At 35.6% G+C, this 19,165-nt stretch overlaps 1 protein-coding gene across 1 annotated transcript; it reads right to left on the bottom strand.

The window, feature by feature from the left end:
- Window positions 1–771: 771 nt before the first annotated feature.
- LOC121255040 (secreted RxLR effector protein 161-like) lies at window positions 772–1,374 on the bottom strand. Its single transcript, XM_041155336.1, has one exon. The coding sequence runs from the start codon at window positions 1,372–1,374 to the stop codon at window positions 772–774; it is 603 nt and encodes a 200-aa protein (XP_041011270.1).
- Between the last annotated feature and the right edge of the window lie 17,791 nt (window positions 1,375–19,165).

The following is a 19,165-nucleotide window of genomic DNA, read 5'->3' as shown; positions in this document are numbered from 1 at the left end:
ATTCCAGAATAAAGACCCTTAAGTTTCTAGGCCTACATACGTAATTTTACTACAATTTAAATAGGATATAATCCTATATTACTAAGGTGCAATAAACCCCAAATGATCACTCAACTTAGTGGGTTAAAACCAAAATACCATTGTGAGCTATATATATATATATATATATATATATATGTCTAACCCGTTTTATAAAACATGCAATCAAAAGAAGCCCATATTTAAAATTATTCTAGCATTCTCCTACTTGGGCAAACATTGATTGCTATAAAATAAAACTTGTTTGAAAAATGACTCTCGGGTTAGACTACATAGGTAGCCACACAAATATATTGCTCAAATGATAGCACCTTGGAAAACACAATCCAGTCCAACAAGAATATCAACATCTAGCATGGAAGTCGTTACATCACTTAAACGACGTAAGACCACTCCACAGCTACAAATGCTAATATCCTTATCAACATGGATCCCCTTCCTTCGACCAATGTGGTAGTATGTAGTATGAACTTAGGACCAATGTGATCAAAACCTATGCTAATTCATATCAGTCCTCATAATGCTTCAAAATGAAGCCACATGTCTCTAAAACAGACTCACTTTATGTCTTTTATCCATATATCTCGAGATCATAATGATATCATAATAAAAGACATAGGCCAAACGCATGCTCAAAAACATAGTTTATGAATAGGAGAGATTTATTATTTTTTTATTAGAAAGGGGCTACACCCTAAAACAAATGGGTTGCCTACGTACCATGTAAAGGGATCAAGCCAAAACATAGTTATTTTTACATAAGTAACTCCCACTAACCAAAAACATCAAAAGTTTCCACAATACCCATATTAGTAGCATGTGTTTTAAAAACATTAGGAGCGAGTCCCTAGTCAAAGGATCTGCAATCATCGCCTCTTTATTAATATGCTCTATCTTTGTCTGCCATTCCTTAACTCTATCTCTGACCACCAAATACTTGATGTCAATGTACTTGGATCCACTAGAACTTTTATTATTCTTTGAAAAGAACACCACTGCACTATTATCAGCTTGCATAGTAGAAGATGCCACCAGAGTTTGCTTAACACTCTTCCAAGAAATAGCACCCCCAACTAGCATAAAAACATAACCTAAGGTCGATTTCAAATCATCTTGATATACAGCAAAATCAGAATCTGAGTAGCCTACCACCTCAAGGTGATTTGAATGCTGGAAAGTGAGGATGTAACCTTCAGTTTTCTTCAAGTATCTCATAACTTTCTTAGCTGCTTTCCAATGCTCTTGCCTTGGATTCGACTGAAACCTACTAAGAACATTAACTGCATAGGCAATATCTGGTCTAGTGCAAATTTGAGCATACATCAAACTTCTCATAGCACTAGCCTATGGTATGTTCTTTACAGATTCCCTTTCAAGCTCATTCTTAGGACATTGAGTTTTGTTAAACTTATCTCCTTTTATGATGGGTACATCGCCAGGTGCACAGTTTTGCATTTCAAACTTTTGTAGTACACGCCGTATATAAGCTTTCTGAGAAAGTCCCAACAAACCACAAGCTCTATCACGACATATATCAATGCCAAGAACAAAAGAAGCTTCTCCTAGATCTTTCATCTCAAAATTAGTAGATAGCATTTTCTTTGTTTCATGAAGTAATTCCAAGTCACTGCTGGCAAGCAAAATGTCATCCACATACAAAATAAGAAAAATAAACTTTCTCCCACTGGTCTTGCGATATATACATTGGTCAACTGCATTTTCAACAAAACCAAGTAAAGTTACAACCTCATCAAACTTCAAATACCACTGACGAGATGCTTGCTTCAGGCCATATGAGGATTTATTTAACTTACATACCAAGTTTTCTTTTTTCCTTCACAACAAAACCTTCAGGTTGTCTCATATAAACCTCTTCATAAAGATCTCCATTCAAAAATGTTGTCTTTACATCCATCTGATGAAGCTCCAAATCATAGTGTGCCACGAGTGCCAGGATAATTCTAAAATAATCTTTAAACGAAACTGGTGAAAATGTTTCATTATAATCAATGCCTTCTCGCTGAGTGAACCCTTTTGCAACTAATCTTGCCTTCTTTCGTTCAACATTTCCTTTTGAGTCTAATTTACTTTTGAAAATCTATTTGTTGTCTATGGCCTTAGCATCTGGAGGAAGTTCAACAAGTTCCCAAACTCTATTCTTTTCCATAGAATTCATTTCATCTTCCATAACACTTAACCACTTATCTGACTCAGAACATGTCGAGGCTTGCTTAAAAGTAACATGATCAACTACATGCCCAATATTAAAATCACTCTCTAACAAATAGACAATGTAATCATTAGGCAATTGAGACCTTCTTTCTCTTTTAGATCTTCAGACTTGTGGCTCAGAAAATGACCCAACTACTGTTGGAATTTCTTCTTGTTGTCCAGGTTCTTCACTAACAATTTCAATTGGCGGAGAAACTACTCTTTCCTGTACAACAACAACTGGATTAAGTTCAACAAAAAATTCCTCCAATACAGAACTCCCACTATCACCAACATCATTCTCCAAAAAATTTGCAGTAATGGACACAACAATTCTGGTGCCACGATTAGGACAATAGAACTTATATCCTTTTGATCTATCAGGGTACCTAATAAAATAACCAGGAGTAGATTTTGGATCAAGTTTCTTTTCAAGAGGATTATAAATCCTAATCTCAGCTGGACATCCCCAAACTCTTAAATGAGCCAAACTTGGCTTACGGCCTGTCCATAATTCAAAAAGAGTTTTTGAAACAGCTTTACTGCGAACTTTGTTCTGCTCATCATACTTCTAACCATGTCCTTTAGAGTCCGATTTCATCTTTTAGAAACACCATTCTGCTCGGGTGTTCCTTGCATGGTGTATTGAGGTACTATTCCACACCCTTGTAAAAATTTTGTAAAATCACCCATGTTTTGACCAGACTCATCGTACATCCCATAATACTCACCACCACAGTCAGATCTTATAACTTTAATACTTTTTCCACATTGATTTTCTACTTCCATTTTGAATATCTTAATTTCTCAAGAGCCAGGGATTTATCATTAATCAGGTAAACATATCCATAGCATGAGAAATCATCAATAAAAATTACGAAGTACTTATTTCTATATATGGTAGAAGGTAAAGGTCCACTAATGTCGGTATGTATTAAATCCAAAATACCGTCACTCCTAGTAGAACCCTTTCTTGTGGATTTAGGGAGCTTTCCTCTTATACAGTCCACACATGTGTTAAAATCTGAAAAATCAAGAGAGAGAAGTATCTCAACTTTTACCAATCTCTCCATTCTTTCTTTTGAAATATGTCCTAACCTCTTGTGCCACAACATGGAAGATGATTCATGGATTAAAGACCTTTTCTTTGCTACATTGGTAACACAAGAGATTTCACCAAAAGAAGCCAAAGACATTCTATATAAACCATCACACAAAAGACCATTTCCAACCAAATGAGAATCATAAAATAATTCAACTTTTCCATTACCAAACTTAAAAGAGAAACCAGATTCATCAAGTTTTGATATAGAAATCAAATTCCATCTCATTGACGGTACAAAAACTGTGTTCTCCAAAATAAAAGAAAAACCAAACTCCAAAGATAACTTTACTACTCCTATAAACTCGACCTTCACTTGAACTCCATTCCCAACGCACAAGCTCACTTCATTCTCACTTGGCCTCCGTTTGTTTACGAACCCCTACAAGGAATTCGCAATATGAATACTTGCACCCGAGTCTATCCAGCAAGAATTTAAAGGCACATCTACTAAAGAAGACTCAAAACAAACTAAGGCCAAGGAGGTACTTGCCGAGTTCTTCTTTTTCTTCTCCAACCAAGCTTTAAATTTAAAATAATCCTTTTGTCAATGACCCTTCCTTTTACAAAACTTACATTGATAATTTTTCTTTATAGTTTCTTTAGGACCACCAGAAGTCTGACCTTCAAACCTTTTACTGTGCTGATTTTGGTGTGACTTATTTCCCTTGTGGAACTTAGACTTATGATTATGAAAAGACCCCTTGTTCTGTTGTGGCTGAAAAGCTAATTGCACATTTTCAACAGTCTCACGACGCATCCTACACTCCTCTTGGGCACATACTACTATCAAATCATTTAAATTCCATTTATCTCGATGAGCATTATAAGCAACCTTTAGCTGATTAAACTGGCTAGGAAGACTGTTAAGAACATGATAAACCAGAAAAGACTCAGCAATCAGAATTTTGAGGGCTTCTAGCTTAAAAGATATATGTATCATTTTCATAATGTACTCCCTAACTCCACTAGAACCATCATATTTCATACTCATCAGTCTATCCATCAGGTCTCCAGTTTCAGCTTTATCGAATTCAATAAACCTTTGGCCTATGGTATCCAAAAAATTCTTAACATTATCATTGTCCGGAATAGCTCCCATAATTGAATCTGATATAGAATGTTTGATGATCTTTAAACAAATCCTATTTGCCCTATCCCACTTTTGATATTTAGCCACATATTTAGCAATGCTCTTATCAGTAGGTTTTGAAAGCTGGTCCTCTAGGGCAAAATCCAATCCCAAAAGACCAAGAGCAATTTCTACGTCTCGTTTCCATCTCGTTTCCAAAAGACTAAGAGCAATTTCTACGTCAAGGTTTCAATAGCAAATAATTGACTTGAAATAGAGGAGGCACTCAAAACTGTGGAAACATAAAATAATACATTTTATTTAATTATCATCCAATCATAATGCATGCAGTCAATGGAAGATATCAAATCTTTCTAATTAATATGAGCTATTAATTAGACAGTCCATAATTAAGCTCGAAACCATATGAGCTTCATTACGGTAAGAGCCTTGGTGCATCATTGTAAAGTCACATTTGAGCTGACTAGATAACATGCTATAAGGTACTCTTAAAACATATCACAAAGCTAATTAATAAAATCACATCAATTTCAAAATACCATCACCTTTAGGTAGAAGGAAATTTCTAGACTAATGTAATCTCATTAACTAGGTCACACCATTTTCTAAAATATCACACACAATAACACGTTTGGAAAAAATATTATATGCAATAAATTAGAAAACATAGATATCCCTTTGGCGGCTACCACCCACTAATATTTCAAAAATTTCACTTAATGGAAAAACAAGAATAATCTGAATGCCCATGAATTATAATCATAAAATGATAATAATAATCATCAACTTGACACAATCAGAGTTAGAGTTCAAATGTGATTGTGAGACAAAAAACAGTGTGAATAGATCAAGTATATAAGACAACAAATATGTCTAAAATTTAACTATGAACTTGGAATGCATATATATATACAAAAATACTTATAACAAGTTGCAAAAATTAATATGCACATCCAAAACATGCAAAGAAAGAGAGTACATATATGCACAGATCAGATAAGATACTGACTATTCACCAGAAAATTTATCATAATATACAGTACACTGTAGCCCTTAGAAAAATGTGTAAATGATATTCAAAATTATAAAACAGTGTCTTATGATGGTACTAAAAATTTTCAAAAAATATAGAAAGAATTAATAGGGCGTGTAAATAAATATTGGAAAAAGAAAATGACAAAAAACAATGTTCGTGGGGCTACACGCGCCACACGAGCCACCTGATGCACGTGGGTAATGTTCTGGCTGGAGGAGCATTCATCTTCAACCTCCAACCGAGTCTGAAAGCGGGTCGCGGGTCGTGGGTCACCAGTCCGAGTTTACGGGTTTTAAAAAGGATTTTTCTCAATTTCTTACAATTCTAGGGTCCAAAAACAAAATTAATTTAGGGGAAACAATATTGAATACACGAAAAATACATATATGATGTTTTAAAACAATGGGTATCCATATTTAGTGTAGATTAATCAAACTTTGAAATGGGTATGAACCCTAGTTTTTCAAAACTCAAAACCGAAACAATGCATCATATTAAAGACATCTAAAACAAGTAAATAGCATTCCAGAAAAAGATTTTGATATGAATTTGATCAATCGTTTATTTGCAATAAATAAGTTCTATAAATTTAATTTTGAGTGATTGGTTTGTATAGAGAAAAAATCGAAAACAAAACATCAAAACATAACATCCTCTTATTCTTACGAAAGATTCTAATCTTAGCATGGTGCCTCTGATACCAAATGTAAAAACACGAAGAACATGCCAAAAAACAGAATCTCAATAAACGAATACACAGAGAATGGAATGTAAAGAATGTACTTGCGGAAGTCATGATTGGAGAATGCAAATAGACCGATCTTCCCCTCCTTCCTCCTCACAAAATATCAGCTATCAATGGAGCAAGCCAATGGATGTATGGAGTGGAGAGGAGACCTAGCCTCTTATAAATAGAAAACTAATGGAGTCCTCCCATTAAAGACTCAAATTCCAATGGGTCTATAGAATTCCAGAATAAAGACCCTTAAGTTTTCAGGCCTACATACGTAATTTTACCACAATTTAGATAGGATATAATCTTATATTACTAAGGTGCAATAAACTCCAAATAATCACTCAACTTAATGGGTTAAAACCAAAATACCATTGTGAGCTATATATATATGTCTAATCCGTTTTATAAAACATGCAATCAAAAGAAGCCCATATTTAAAATTATTCTAACAAGATGGCCAGGTAAAGCGCTTGATCTTGGCTGTATAATCACACTTCCGAGAGACTCAAGGTTGGGTATGTGATCTATCAAATATGTTTTACAATAAAAATAATTTTAAAGATATATATACCATTTAAAGATATAATATGGCTTCAATAAATAAATTTTGCAAGTTGTTGGTTGTTGCTTCCCGATTTTGTAGGATATTATTGTTTTACAGTCATTTAGCAGGTCAATTTTAATCATTTTCATGCATTTTGCCGGTGTAAATTTTTAATAATGACTGTGTCATAATTAAGAATACTTTTGGTCTCTCTCACTGAACCAAATATATATTAATTGTTTATCTAACCCTTTCAAGATCAATTACTCTGCTATTTTGCCGAGAAAAAAACTACTCTGCTATTTTGCAAAAATTGTAGAATACATCCAAGGACGAGACCGGGGCCGCGGGGTTGGGGTGGGGGGGCATGGGGTGCCTTGGCGCCCAAGGCTCTAACCAAAAATAAAAAAATAATATATATATATATATATGTATGTATGTATTATAATCTTGTCTAATTTGTATATTTCCCTTAATTTTTTATAATTTTGTTCTAGTTCTTATCCACAACTCATAACTAGCACTGGCCAGTATTTTTAAATGACCAGTCGTCTTAAGGGTACCTTTCAAATTGTCAATAAATTTTTAATAGATCTTTGTTATATATTATCGAATTAGAATTTGATCTCATTTAAAATTTTATGATAACTACATTTTGTTTTCATTATTTTTTTTCAAGAAATTAAATTAGAATATAATATTCACATGCAATTGCATTACCTAAAAACTTTTAAATATATAACATTATTGCTATACATTATTTAGCAAAATACAAAATTTAGTTTATGGTTTACATATATTAACTCTTTTTTATAATTCCTATATAGATCGTTTCCATGATTCAAATTCTTCTCTTAATTGCAACATTTGAAAAACTTAGATGTAAAATTACCGATAGGCGATATCCATTGAAGAATGCAAGTTTGAAATTTTATTTTTTCTTTCTTACTTTTTATCAATTTGTTGATGGTGTTCTTAAAAATTTTCAATTCAATTATTTATTATAGATCTAAAAGTATCTCAGCTTGTTTGCATAAAATCAGTTAGCAGATCCTCATATAGAAATATTGGAAAATTAAATTAATTAAGAGTTCAAATATAGACGTCTACGTACGTGCATTGCATGAGGTGGATCAATTAGCATTACTATTGCAGGTTGTGCTTTCGAAGCTTATTATTGGAATCATTAGATGATTTGAGAAGTGCAGGCTATGCCTTGTCAATATTCACAAACGCTCGAAAGGCATTATAAGATGCCTTAGGAATTGGTGACTTTAAAGTCAAAAAATGGCTTCAACTGTAATGCTGAGTCCTCGGTTTATCATATCCTCCTTACGGTACAGATAATTCTGGGCCTGACTCCCCCTAACTTTTCTAAGAGTTTGATAAAATATAAAAATAAGGTCATATCCATGTCCTTCAAAGTCTAAGGAGGTACTCGGTACAGCTAGCTCTATTATATTACTTGGTATGTATTTTGTATTACAAAAAGGATTTATTTATAAAATATACACTATTAAAAGTGTCCTCGAATTATAAGTAGAACAGCATCTCACTAATCTGTAAAGATATGTGTAGGAATGCGCCTACTTCAACAATTTCAAGACTTCAAATTTCACATATCGATCCGTGTGTGTAAATATGATATAAACCCAAAGAGAAACATTACTTTGCCCTCCCATTTGTACCACTCCATTTGACCGCTTGGTAAATTTTTCTTTTTAGTGATTAAGGAAGTGATTTTAAGTGTATTAGTATATTTTTTTATTTTTTAAAGATGTTTAAATGTATTAAAAAAATATGAAAAGAAAAAAAGAAAAAAAATAATAATTTTACACTAGACGGTACGCCTAGTGGTCAACATGGGGCGGCATAGTAGCCGCACCCAAAACTAAATTGATATCGGGTTTTTAAGTCTAGATTTTACGTTGATTATGTATTAAAGTACTATATTAAGAAAATAAATATGTACAAATATGGAAAGAAAAACTTAATATCTTCCTTGTACTAAGGGTAATATTAGTTATTTTCTATCAAATCATATATTTATGTTCATTTTTGTGTTGTTAGTAAATATTTGGTTTCAACTTTGGAAGTGATTCTGATTTTGACCAAATTTTTGAAGGATTCTTATTTATTTATGTTTTAATTTCTTATACAATAATTTAGATTTTTCTATTTTTGAAAATCTTCATAATTTTGGATTTTGCAACTATTTAAGTCTGGCTTGTAGGCTTGATAAAATAATTTCAAATTTTACAATTAATTGATATTATTGAGACTTTTATATGTGTTTTGAGAAAATCTATGTTGATCATCTATTGAAACTAGCCATTAGAATTAATTTAAATTTAGCGTCAATAGGTATTAGAGTAATATTAGTTATTTTCCTTGGACTAATAGTTCAAGTTTGCAACATTTTTACAGATTCATATTAGAACTGAAAGCAAATATTTACTAACAAGACAAGAATGAGCATAAATATATGATTTGAAAGAAAATAATTAATATTATCCTTAGTCGAATGAATATATTAAGTTTTTCCTTTCATATTTGAACATATTCATTTTTTTAAAGTAGTACTTCAATGTAATCAATGTACAATCAGGACCTAGATACCCTATGCATCAAAATAGTACATGTGCATTCTTTGAACTCAAATCTTCTAGGCCTTTCACCACTCGGCCGACAGTCGAGTCCTGCTTCCCATGATCATGTGGATCTGGATCAAGGTAACAAAATAGTGGTTAACCTCATCCAGAGCACCAAAGTACTCATCACACTGCACCCTTGCCAATCCTGGCTCCCAACAGGAACTTGTCAAACCATTTGTTGCAAGGAACAATGGCCCAAACGTCTCATCCACATGATCCAATTTCTTTTTTTAGTTTTCTTTCTTATATTCATTTATTTTTAATATGATTAGGGAATCTTCATCTTCTTTAAAAAAAAAAAAAAATTGTTTGTAATATAGTTTTTGTACGGGGTATTCCACTCTCTCAGCTTCTTGTATGCTTAATTTGGTTTGATGCATGTTTGATAATTAAAAACAAAAGCATAGCATTACATGAACTTACAAGCTAGGATACATCAAATTGAGGTGCGTGATACTGAAAAGTCTAATGTAGACTTGGCTTTATTAGAATCCTGGACGCATGCCAATAAAGTTTTCAATGGACCTCTTGAAGACATTAATGCTGCATCCTGCTTTAGTGATTTACTTTTTGTTAAATCAAATAATGCGCCAAAAAAAGAAAAAAATTTTGGCTACAAACAAATTTTACAAAAAAATACTTATAAATTAATGTGATTTGATTGTGTGATACGTTAAATTTACTTTACAATAAAAGTGATTTTATAATCTTACGTATCACATTAAGACACATAAGTTTGAAAGTTTACTTTTGTTAAATCTCTTTATGACTGTATTACTTCTCATTAAAACAATTTGTCCATTTCTACCGAAGGTTTCTAGTGCAAAACATCAAATAATTAAAGGTAAGCCCTGGTGTAGGCATCAGATCGTGGCATTAGTTTTTTTGGATTTTTGAAACTGCCCCTTGCATGCTCTGCTAGGGTTTCCTTGTGATCACAAGGTTCCTTGTACATTTGGCTGCTCTGGTGAGGCTGCCACTGATGGCCACTCCTCTAGCCGTCAGTCCTATGCCAAACTGGCTGCTGCGGTTCTGCAACCCCTTCCTGAAATCACAGTCGCCACTCGTGCGCCTAAAGTCATGGACGGCGAAAATTTTTGCAAGCTCTCTAAAGAAGAAATCATCCGCTCAGCGAAGCCATTCCATTTCTCTATTGTGCTCAGGTTCCTTCGACAAAGGCCCTCTCTGGATGCTATCTGTGCCTTTATCTCTAGTCGTTGGGGTCTGTCTTCTACCATGGTTGTCTCATCCATGAAACTTCCCTGCAACGTTTTCGTTAGGCTGGCTATGGAAGCTGATTTTGTGAAAGCTTTGTCCCATGAGTCCTGTGAAGTGAATGGAGTGACTTACCGTACTTTTCACTGGTCTTCAGAATTCAATGTGGAGCACGAACCATCGAATGTCCCCGTGTGGATTCTACTTCCCGGATTACCTCCAAACTTTTATCAATAATCTTTCCTACGAATTTTCACAGCACCTATTAGTCAGTTTATACGCAGGGACAATCCCACACATTGTGCAATTGGAACCGATGGAGCTTGAATTTGTTTGGAGATGGATGATGCCAAGGAACCAATTTCTTACTTCTGGATTGGTGCACCTTGTTTGTCTATGAGTAGGAAACAGGAGGTACTATATGAGACTTTGCCTGTGTATTGTGGAAAATGTAGAGTGCAGGGACATAATACAAAGACCTGTCGTGTGGGGAAATCCATGCATGGGGAGAAAAACTGTGGCCGAAAGAAGGAGAATCAGACTCTAGTTGGTTGACGGTTAACCCCATAGTTATCTCCCCTGAGAAAGAGGCTGATGAACCGGTTGATGCTCTTCCTGAACAACCTTCCAAAGCATCACCATCCCCAGCCCAGGGGATTAATCTTACGGAGGTTGCAGTAACTGATGATGGGGGTGCTAGCACCCAGTGAGGATGCAAGTAACCTTTTGAATCATAATAACATTTTTTCTTTTAGTTTTGAAGAGCCCACTCCTCCAATCTTGGAGGAACATGCTAACATCGATCTGGAGGAACCTGCCCCTTGTTTAGCAGATGGGCCTCTGGATGAAAATCTAGGCACTATGCTCGAAGATATTGTTTCTGAGCCTGACCCTGATATTCCTCCGGAAGTGCTCCCTCAATTTAAAGACTATCATTCGGAATCTGAAGGCAAAATTGTTAAGAAAAAATATCAGAAGAAAAAGTTTAAGAAAGTTAGAAGTTCGATCTGGGTCATTACCCATCCCTCTACCTTGTCTTTATGAGTGACCCAATCTTTGTTTGGAATGCTCGTGGCATTGGTACCTCTGGACATAGATTAAAGAAGTTAGTTTGTAAGTTCAAGCCTAAGATGGTAGCGGTTTTGGAACCATTCCAAACTCTGGACAAAGCTATCCGTTTGAAGCATTACTTACATTTTGATTCCTTTGTTTCTAATGTAGTTGATGGTGATAAAATCTGGATTTTTTGGAACAATGCTCTTGATTTACAATTGGTGTGGACAAATTTCCAGTTTATTTCCCTTTGTGTAAACACGGGGTCCTACCATTTTTTGTGTAATATTATCTATGCTAAGTGCAGCATGTGCGAGTGGAAAAGTTTGTGGGGGGATCTTAGTTCCCAATCTATGGGCTCAAAGCCTTGCCTTTTTACTGGGAATTTTAACATCATTCGGAATAATTCGGAGATACGGGGTGGTTCACCACGCTCGAATGCTACAATTGAGGATTTCAATGCCTGGGTCCACCAAGGTGGCTTGGTCGAAATGAAATCGAAGGGCAAAATTTTTTCTTAGTGTAATGGGTAGTCGGGTCTTGCTCGGTCTTGAGCGAAGTTAGATCAGGTTTTTATGGATTTCTCTTTGCTCTCTTATTTTCCTAATCCAATATGTTCTTATCTTCCGTGCACCACGTCCGACCACTCTCCTATGTTTATTGAGTTCAAGATGGATCCTTTTTCTTATGGTCCTTTGCCTTTTTGTTTTCAACAAATGTGGGTGGATCATCTGCAATTTTTTATGTGTGTTTGTTAGGTGTGGTTTGCGTCTGTTGGTGGTCATGGTCTTACTAAATTGGCTTTTAAGTTGAAGAGCACTAAGGTTGCCTTGCGTGAATGGAATAAACAAATTTTCGGTCATACCACTATGCATATAAATTCTCTTGAGAGACACATAGAGGAGCTTGAAAATAAACTTTAGCAAAATTGGGATGAAGCTATGAAGAGGGATCTTATGGTTTCATCTGCGGAATTGGAGAATTGGCTCCTTCGTGAAGACACTAAATTGGCTCAAATGTCTAAGTTAAAATGGCATATGGAAGGTGATCATAACACGAAATTTTTCTATGATTGCCTTGCTAATTAACGACATAAAAGGGTGGTGGAAATGAGGTCTTCAAATGGGATGATTTTTAATTCACCGGAGAGTCTTCATCAGGGGGCTATGGATTTCTTTTCTAATTTTCTGCAGGGCACGCCGACTAGATCGTTACCTGATTTATCGACTCTTATCTCACCTATTGTTTCAAATTCTGACAACTCTACTCTATGTTCTATTCCTTCTATGAATGAAGTGTTCTCTGCTCTTTCCTATATCCCTTCTAATAGTACTCCGGGGCCTGATGGGTTTGGTTTTGGTTTTTTCAAAAGTTGTTGAGAGATTGTGAAAGAGGATGTCTTGAAAGCCATATCTAATTTTTTTGTTTCTAAACAACTTCCAAGATTTTTTATAGCATCTTTTCTTGTCTTCATTCCAAAGGTTGATACGCATTTTGGTTTTGAAAAGTTTCGGCTTATCAGCCTCTGCTTAGTGTTCTATAAATTTGCTCCAAAATCATTGTTAATCGATTGACAAGTCTCCTTTCACGAATGATATCATGGGAACAAGGTGCTTTCATTCCGAGGAGAAGCATCTTTGAAAATATTAGTATCATGCAAGAAATTGTCCACTCCATTAATAAGAAGGCCCATGGTGGTAATATCATGATTAAACTGGATATGGCTAAAACTTATGATCGAGTGGATAGGTTTTTTCTCCTGGAGGTTCATCGTTGTTTTGGTTTTTCTTCTAATTTTTGTGCTCTTATCAGAACCTGCATCTCGACTCCTTGGTATTCTATTATGATGAATGGCACTATCAAAGGCTTTTTTCAAGGTGGTCGTGGCCTGCGTCAGGGTGATCCCCTCTCTCCCTATCTTTTTATTATTTTTCAAGAAGTTCTCTCTCGATTGATCAAGCAAAGTGTGGAGGCTCGGAAATTTGGTCAATTCTCATAGGCCCGAGGTACGTCTATAATTTCTAATTTTATGTATGCTGATGATGTGGTGCTTTTTTCTAATGGTAGCTCTAAAGCCCTAAGGGAGATTTTATCTGTGCTTTATAAATATGAAAGTTGGTCAGGTCAGTGTATCAATCACTATAAATCTGCCATTTACTGCTTTCAAAAAATTTCTTTAGCTCGTAAAAGCTTATTATTACGGAAGACTGGATTTTCAGAAGGATCTTTTCCATTCAAATATCTCGGCATGCCTATTGTTTTGGGTCGTCTCAAACAGGTGCATTTGGAAGATATAGTGTCTAAAATTCAAAAGAAAATATCAGGGTGGAAGATGAAATTTCTTTCGGCGGGTGGTCTGTCTTATTTTACTACGGCATGTTCTTTCTAGTATGGCACTTCATCTATTTGGTGTTCTTCAGGTCCCGCAATCCACTATTAAAACCCTTCATCGTATGATGAGCACTTTTTTATGGGGGGAGGGGAATTTTAAAGGTAAGAAAAAATGGGTGGCCTGGAACTCTATCTGCCGTCCCGTGGAGGAAGGTGGCTTGGCTCTTAGGAATCTTGATGATATGCAACAAGCCCTTGATGATATGCAACAAGGTAATTCTTCATGGGTCTATTTTTTTAAGTGCAAGTATGTGTGTTCTAAGCCTTGGACCCTGGTTGATCCAACTAAGGGTACAAGGTTCTGGAAAATGATTGCTAAAACCCTTCATTTGGTTTTGGATAACTCTAAATGGCGTCTTAAAGATGGAAAGGTTTCTTCTAGTATGATAAATGGCGGTATAGAGCCCTTTAGCTAATGAAATGCATTTTGTGGGTCATCCCCATCTTCAAGTTAAGGATTGCAAATTATCTAATGCTTGGGATGTGGATTTTATTCTCCAGTTAGTGGGGCCATATTTTCTTCATGGTATTTTAGAGGATATTTGTAAGGCTAAACCGGGCTTGGATGTTTTGATTTGGACCAATAATGATAATGGTATGTTTTCCACTAAATCGGCTTGGGATTGTGTCCGTATTAGGGGTGGCACTATTGAAAGGCATTCTTGGATGTAGCATAAGAGTTTTCCTTTTAAAATTTCTATCCACATGTAGAAAGCTTGGTATATGGCCCTTAGTGTAGATCATCATCTTCGACGCATTGACATTCCTATTATCTCTCGTTGTGATTGTTGTGCTAACGGTCACTATGAGGACCAGAACCATGTTTTGTTTGTAGGTGATATTGCGAGCACCGTTTGGCGATATTTTTGGGCTAGCCTTGGTATCCCGAATGGCCGTAACTGGAAAGAAACGGTGCAGACTTGGTTTCGCTGAGTGAAATTATCGTATCAAGTTGGCATTATTGTGGGAATTCTCCCGGTGGTTATCACTTGGAAAATCTGGCAGAGGCGCTATTTGGCGCGTATGGAGCGTTGCTTTGAATCTACCTTTGACATTATTCACTCTGTTCATTGGTGGATTAATCTTATTTGTCGTGATATGCATGTTAGTTCTCACATCTCTGGTTTTGATTTGCAGGTACTTAAGGGTTTGCATGTCCAGCATGTATTCCCCCCATTTCGGCGTTGCAAAGTTATTGCTTGGCAACGGCCTTGGGCGGGTTGGGTTAATCTGAACACAGATGACAGTAGTTTGGGTAATCTGAGCGCCTCAGGTATAGGTGAGATTATTAGAAATGATCATGATAATTTAATTCATGTTTTTTTTTTCGTTCATTGGTATAGGCTCTAATAATTAGGCCGAGCTTTTAGCTCTTCTTCATGGGCTCCAGGTTTGTAAATCCTTATCCTTCAATTATGTGGATATTGAGCTTGATTCTATGACAGTTATTACCTGGTGGAGGAGTAGAAGATGTGGGATGTGGTATCTGGAGGATTTATGGGAGGAAATTATTGACATTATGAGTTCCATGACTTGCTCGATTCACCATGTTTTTTGTGAGAGAAATAAAGTTTCTGATTGGTTAGCCAAAAATGGGGCCTCTAGTAGTGATTCAGTTTTTTCCCACTTGACAGAGACTCCCTAAGCACTGCGTGGACATATCCGCATGGACTACTCTGGGCAGCCTTCGCTTCGTCTTAGTTAGTTTCGTTTGTTTTTGCTTGTGGTTTCGTTGTTTCCTAGTTTTTATTTAGGTGTCATTTGGATTCGAAGATGAATTGAGATGGGTTGTAAATAGTAGTGAGATTTGTGAGTTAAAATTGATGAATAGTAATGAATAGTAGTGAGATGAGTTGAGATAGGTTGCGAATACAAACCGAGCCTTATTCTCACTTGGTTTTTTTTTTTCTGCATGCTGGGTTTTCTTTGTACCCCAGATGCTTGAGTTGTAACTATGGTTTTCCTTTGCCACAAGTAAGGGTTATTAATAAAATTGGGGAGGGGTCACTCTTGGACAGGTGACCATAACTCTTTTTTTTTAAAAAAAAAGAAAAAGAAAAAAAAAGGTAAGCCCTATTGGTAATTAGAGACTTGTAATTAGGGAGGAGAAAAATCTATGTAAACCAAGTAGCTGAATGCACTTGGTCTGAATTTTCAGTAAGATGAAGGGTAAGGATAAGTAACGTCGATGCAAGTGTCCGGAGGTTTTCTTCTGCTTCTTTTCTCCAAATTCCAACTTCTACCATTTTCACGATTACTAAATATCAAACTTTATAGGCGGCACCGTAGGACGTGCACATCTATGCGTGCTCGAGTGTGAAGACACTATTATAAAGCAGGTTATAATCCCTTCACGATTTAGATAATGCTAGCATGTGCTCTGAGGTTAAGAATCATGCACTGATCTCCTAATTATACTTGTTCTCCATCTTTCTATTACCACCATCAGATGACGAGAATGCCTCTTTTTCAGATTTTCTGTTGGTGAAAATAAACCATTCTTTAACAATATTATCAATAAAATTATATATCAAGCCTTCTCAACATCTAATTTTCTTACAATTTCTTTCTCTCACTCTCTCTCTCTCTATATATATATATATAATGTATGCCAGGTCTTGAACAACAATATGGTTAGACTTGAAGTTATTAATTGGTCACCAAATATAAAAAAATCCAAAAGCCAATATGACACCTATTAATAATAAATCTATCTTCAAATCCCAAGATCTACTAGATCACCACGTATGCTTTTAACGCATAGTAATTGCATTAATTGGACCATACTTGGCTATTCTTTCAAGGTATTAATTAAAGCCCAGTTAATGTCAAATGAAACTCCATGCATCACATGATGAGTTAGGTACATCCACCGTATCGTTTGTTCTGATCACTTATAAATTAATTACATACCAATAATTGGAAATCCCGATCAATCGTTTCAGGATCTAGCTGCCTACATATGAAAAAGAAACTCTTCTCTTGGTTTGTAGTAAGTCATGCCATCCCTTTCGATTGTGGGAGCAATTCTATAACAAAGGATAGCGAACCTGTAGATGCATAAGGTGACTACGCAAAAATAGTGTGCACCCCCGCTGCATGTACATGCACCCTCCCCATGGTGACAATTTTCCATGGAGGCGTTGGTTGAGATTCTATCAAGAGACAATTATTCAACAATTGTAGTACTAACTTTGAACCCTTTGTCCATTACCAACATGTGAGACAAATACCTTAATTGGATTCTCAAATTCCATCAATGGTATCAGAGTCTTGTTGTGACAGAGGGATTGTTTTCTCGTATAGGAAAGACCATTAATAGGCAAGTGCTTGGTTTGGCAACCACACTTGCATGTTACAATCACTAAATAAGGATTTCAACCCCATCACAAAAGCTTTTCCAAATCACTGTGGGAGGGCTTGAGTACACTAGTAGTTTGCAAAGCCTGGTTATCAAATACTATTTTGAGGAAAGTTACTAGAAAATCTTCACACACAGAGGCAAACGGGCAGTGTCCAAAATAGAGGTGAACCAAGTAATTGCATAAAACTTTTGGCCAATTGTCGGAGTGTTTCACCATCACTGAGGTTCAAGAGTGTCGGAGACTCATCATCCACTGAATTAGTGCTGTTCTGACCAACGGTTATAAGAATTCAAATTTTCTTGTACTAAATGACATTGTCATTCAGCCAATTGTAAAGTATACTGACCAAAAGGACAACATTGTTTTACTTGTGTTTGTTACTCCTACTTCAGTTGCAGACGACATCGTTTCACACAAGGCAACAAACGACGTCGTTATGAGGACATTAGAGATTGCACATAAGAAGAAACACTACAACGTTTTGAATGAAGCCCATGCAATCTCAAACAATGCCATTCCTTCTGGACCTAAATGGCACCAAACGGCCGGCAAACAAACTTTGATTCTAGCCCACTTTGTTGAGGCCCGCAAGCTTATAAGGGAGTGAACCCAATCCTAAGCCTAAAAGAAAATGGACTAGGATTTTGACTTGTGGATATACGTTCAACTCGTACCTAACCCGAATCTTCAACTCATGAGCTTATAAAGGAGTGAACCAAAGCCCAAGCCCAAAAGGAAAAGGACCAGGCTTTTGACTTGCGGATATCAATTCAACCTGTACCTAACCCAAATCTTCAACCCACGAGCCGCATACCAAGCTATTGGCCAAGTTGTTGAATCTGCCAGAAATCGGTTCACTATGCCTAACTCAGATTCAAACCACTCGACCCTTTTTCTAACCTAGTTTGGACAAATTTTGGTGTTTTTAACAATTCTAAGTCGTTTCAAGTTCGATTTGGTCCATTCAAAAGCTATTGCATCTCTGATTCTGTGTCAAATTTTAAAAAAGCACATATTGCATGGAATAATCCTAAAAAAATATCTTGAAAAGGGAGAAAGTTTGAAAGGAGTTCAAGGCAATAATCAATCAAGACACCACTTCCAATATTCTCCTTATTTGAAATATAATATAAGAATTTCCTAGCAACGACCTTGGATCAAGTACTAGGGTTACTATTATTAATTTTATTAGTTAAGTTGTAATTATTTAATATTATATTTTGAACTACTACTTTTCTAGTATTGTAATAGTACAAATCTATTATTATTAATACATTTTTTTTGTTGATATTAAGGTTTTGTTCTTTATGGCACCGAAGAAAAGTATTGATCCCTATTAGACTGAAAAATCTAATGGAATAAATTTTTGGGCTTGGAAAAGGCATATAACTTTTATTCTAATCCATGAAAAGACCTTATATACATTAATAACACCAAAGCCTTTTGAAAAAAATGAGAAATTGCCAAACTAGAAGTGGAAGAGGCATAAGAACCATAGATAAATGAAAAAATACAATAATTGGGCAAGAGTTTTGATTTTACCGTGCATGAATGATGAAACCATTCCTCTTTTCGAAGACTATGAATTTTTTAAAGGAATCATAAATGCAGTTGAAGGCAAGTATGTATTAAGATTTGATATTTATATATAATTATTATTAAATAAGTATAACAAGACTTGCATGCAAGAGAATGAAACTTTGAGCGATCATGTACTTCAAATGGA

Source organism: Juglans microcarpa x Juglans regia, chromosome 3D (genome assembly GCF_004785595.1).
Source record: "Juglans microcarpa x Juglans regia isolate MS1-56 chromosome 3D, Jm3101_v1.0, whole genome shotgun sequence".
NCBI classification, from domain to species: Eukaryota; Viridiplantae; Streptophyta; class Magnoliopsida; order Fagales; family Juglandaceae; genus Juglans; species Juglans microcarpa x Juglans regia.
Note: the sequence above shows the minus strand (reverse complement) of the source record. Positions and strands in the feature narration are given on the sequence as shown.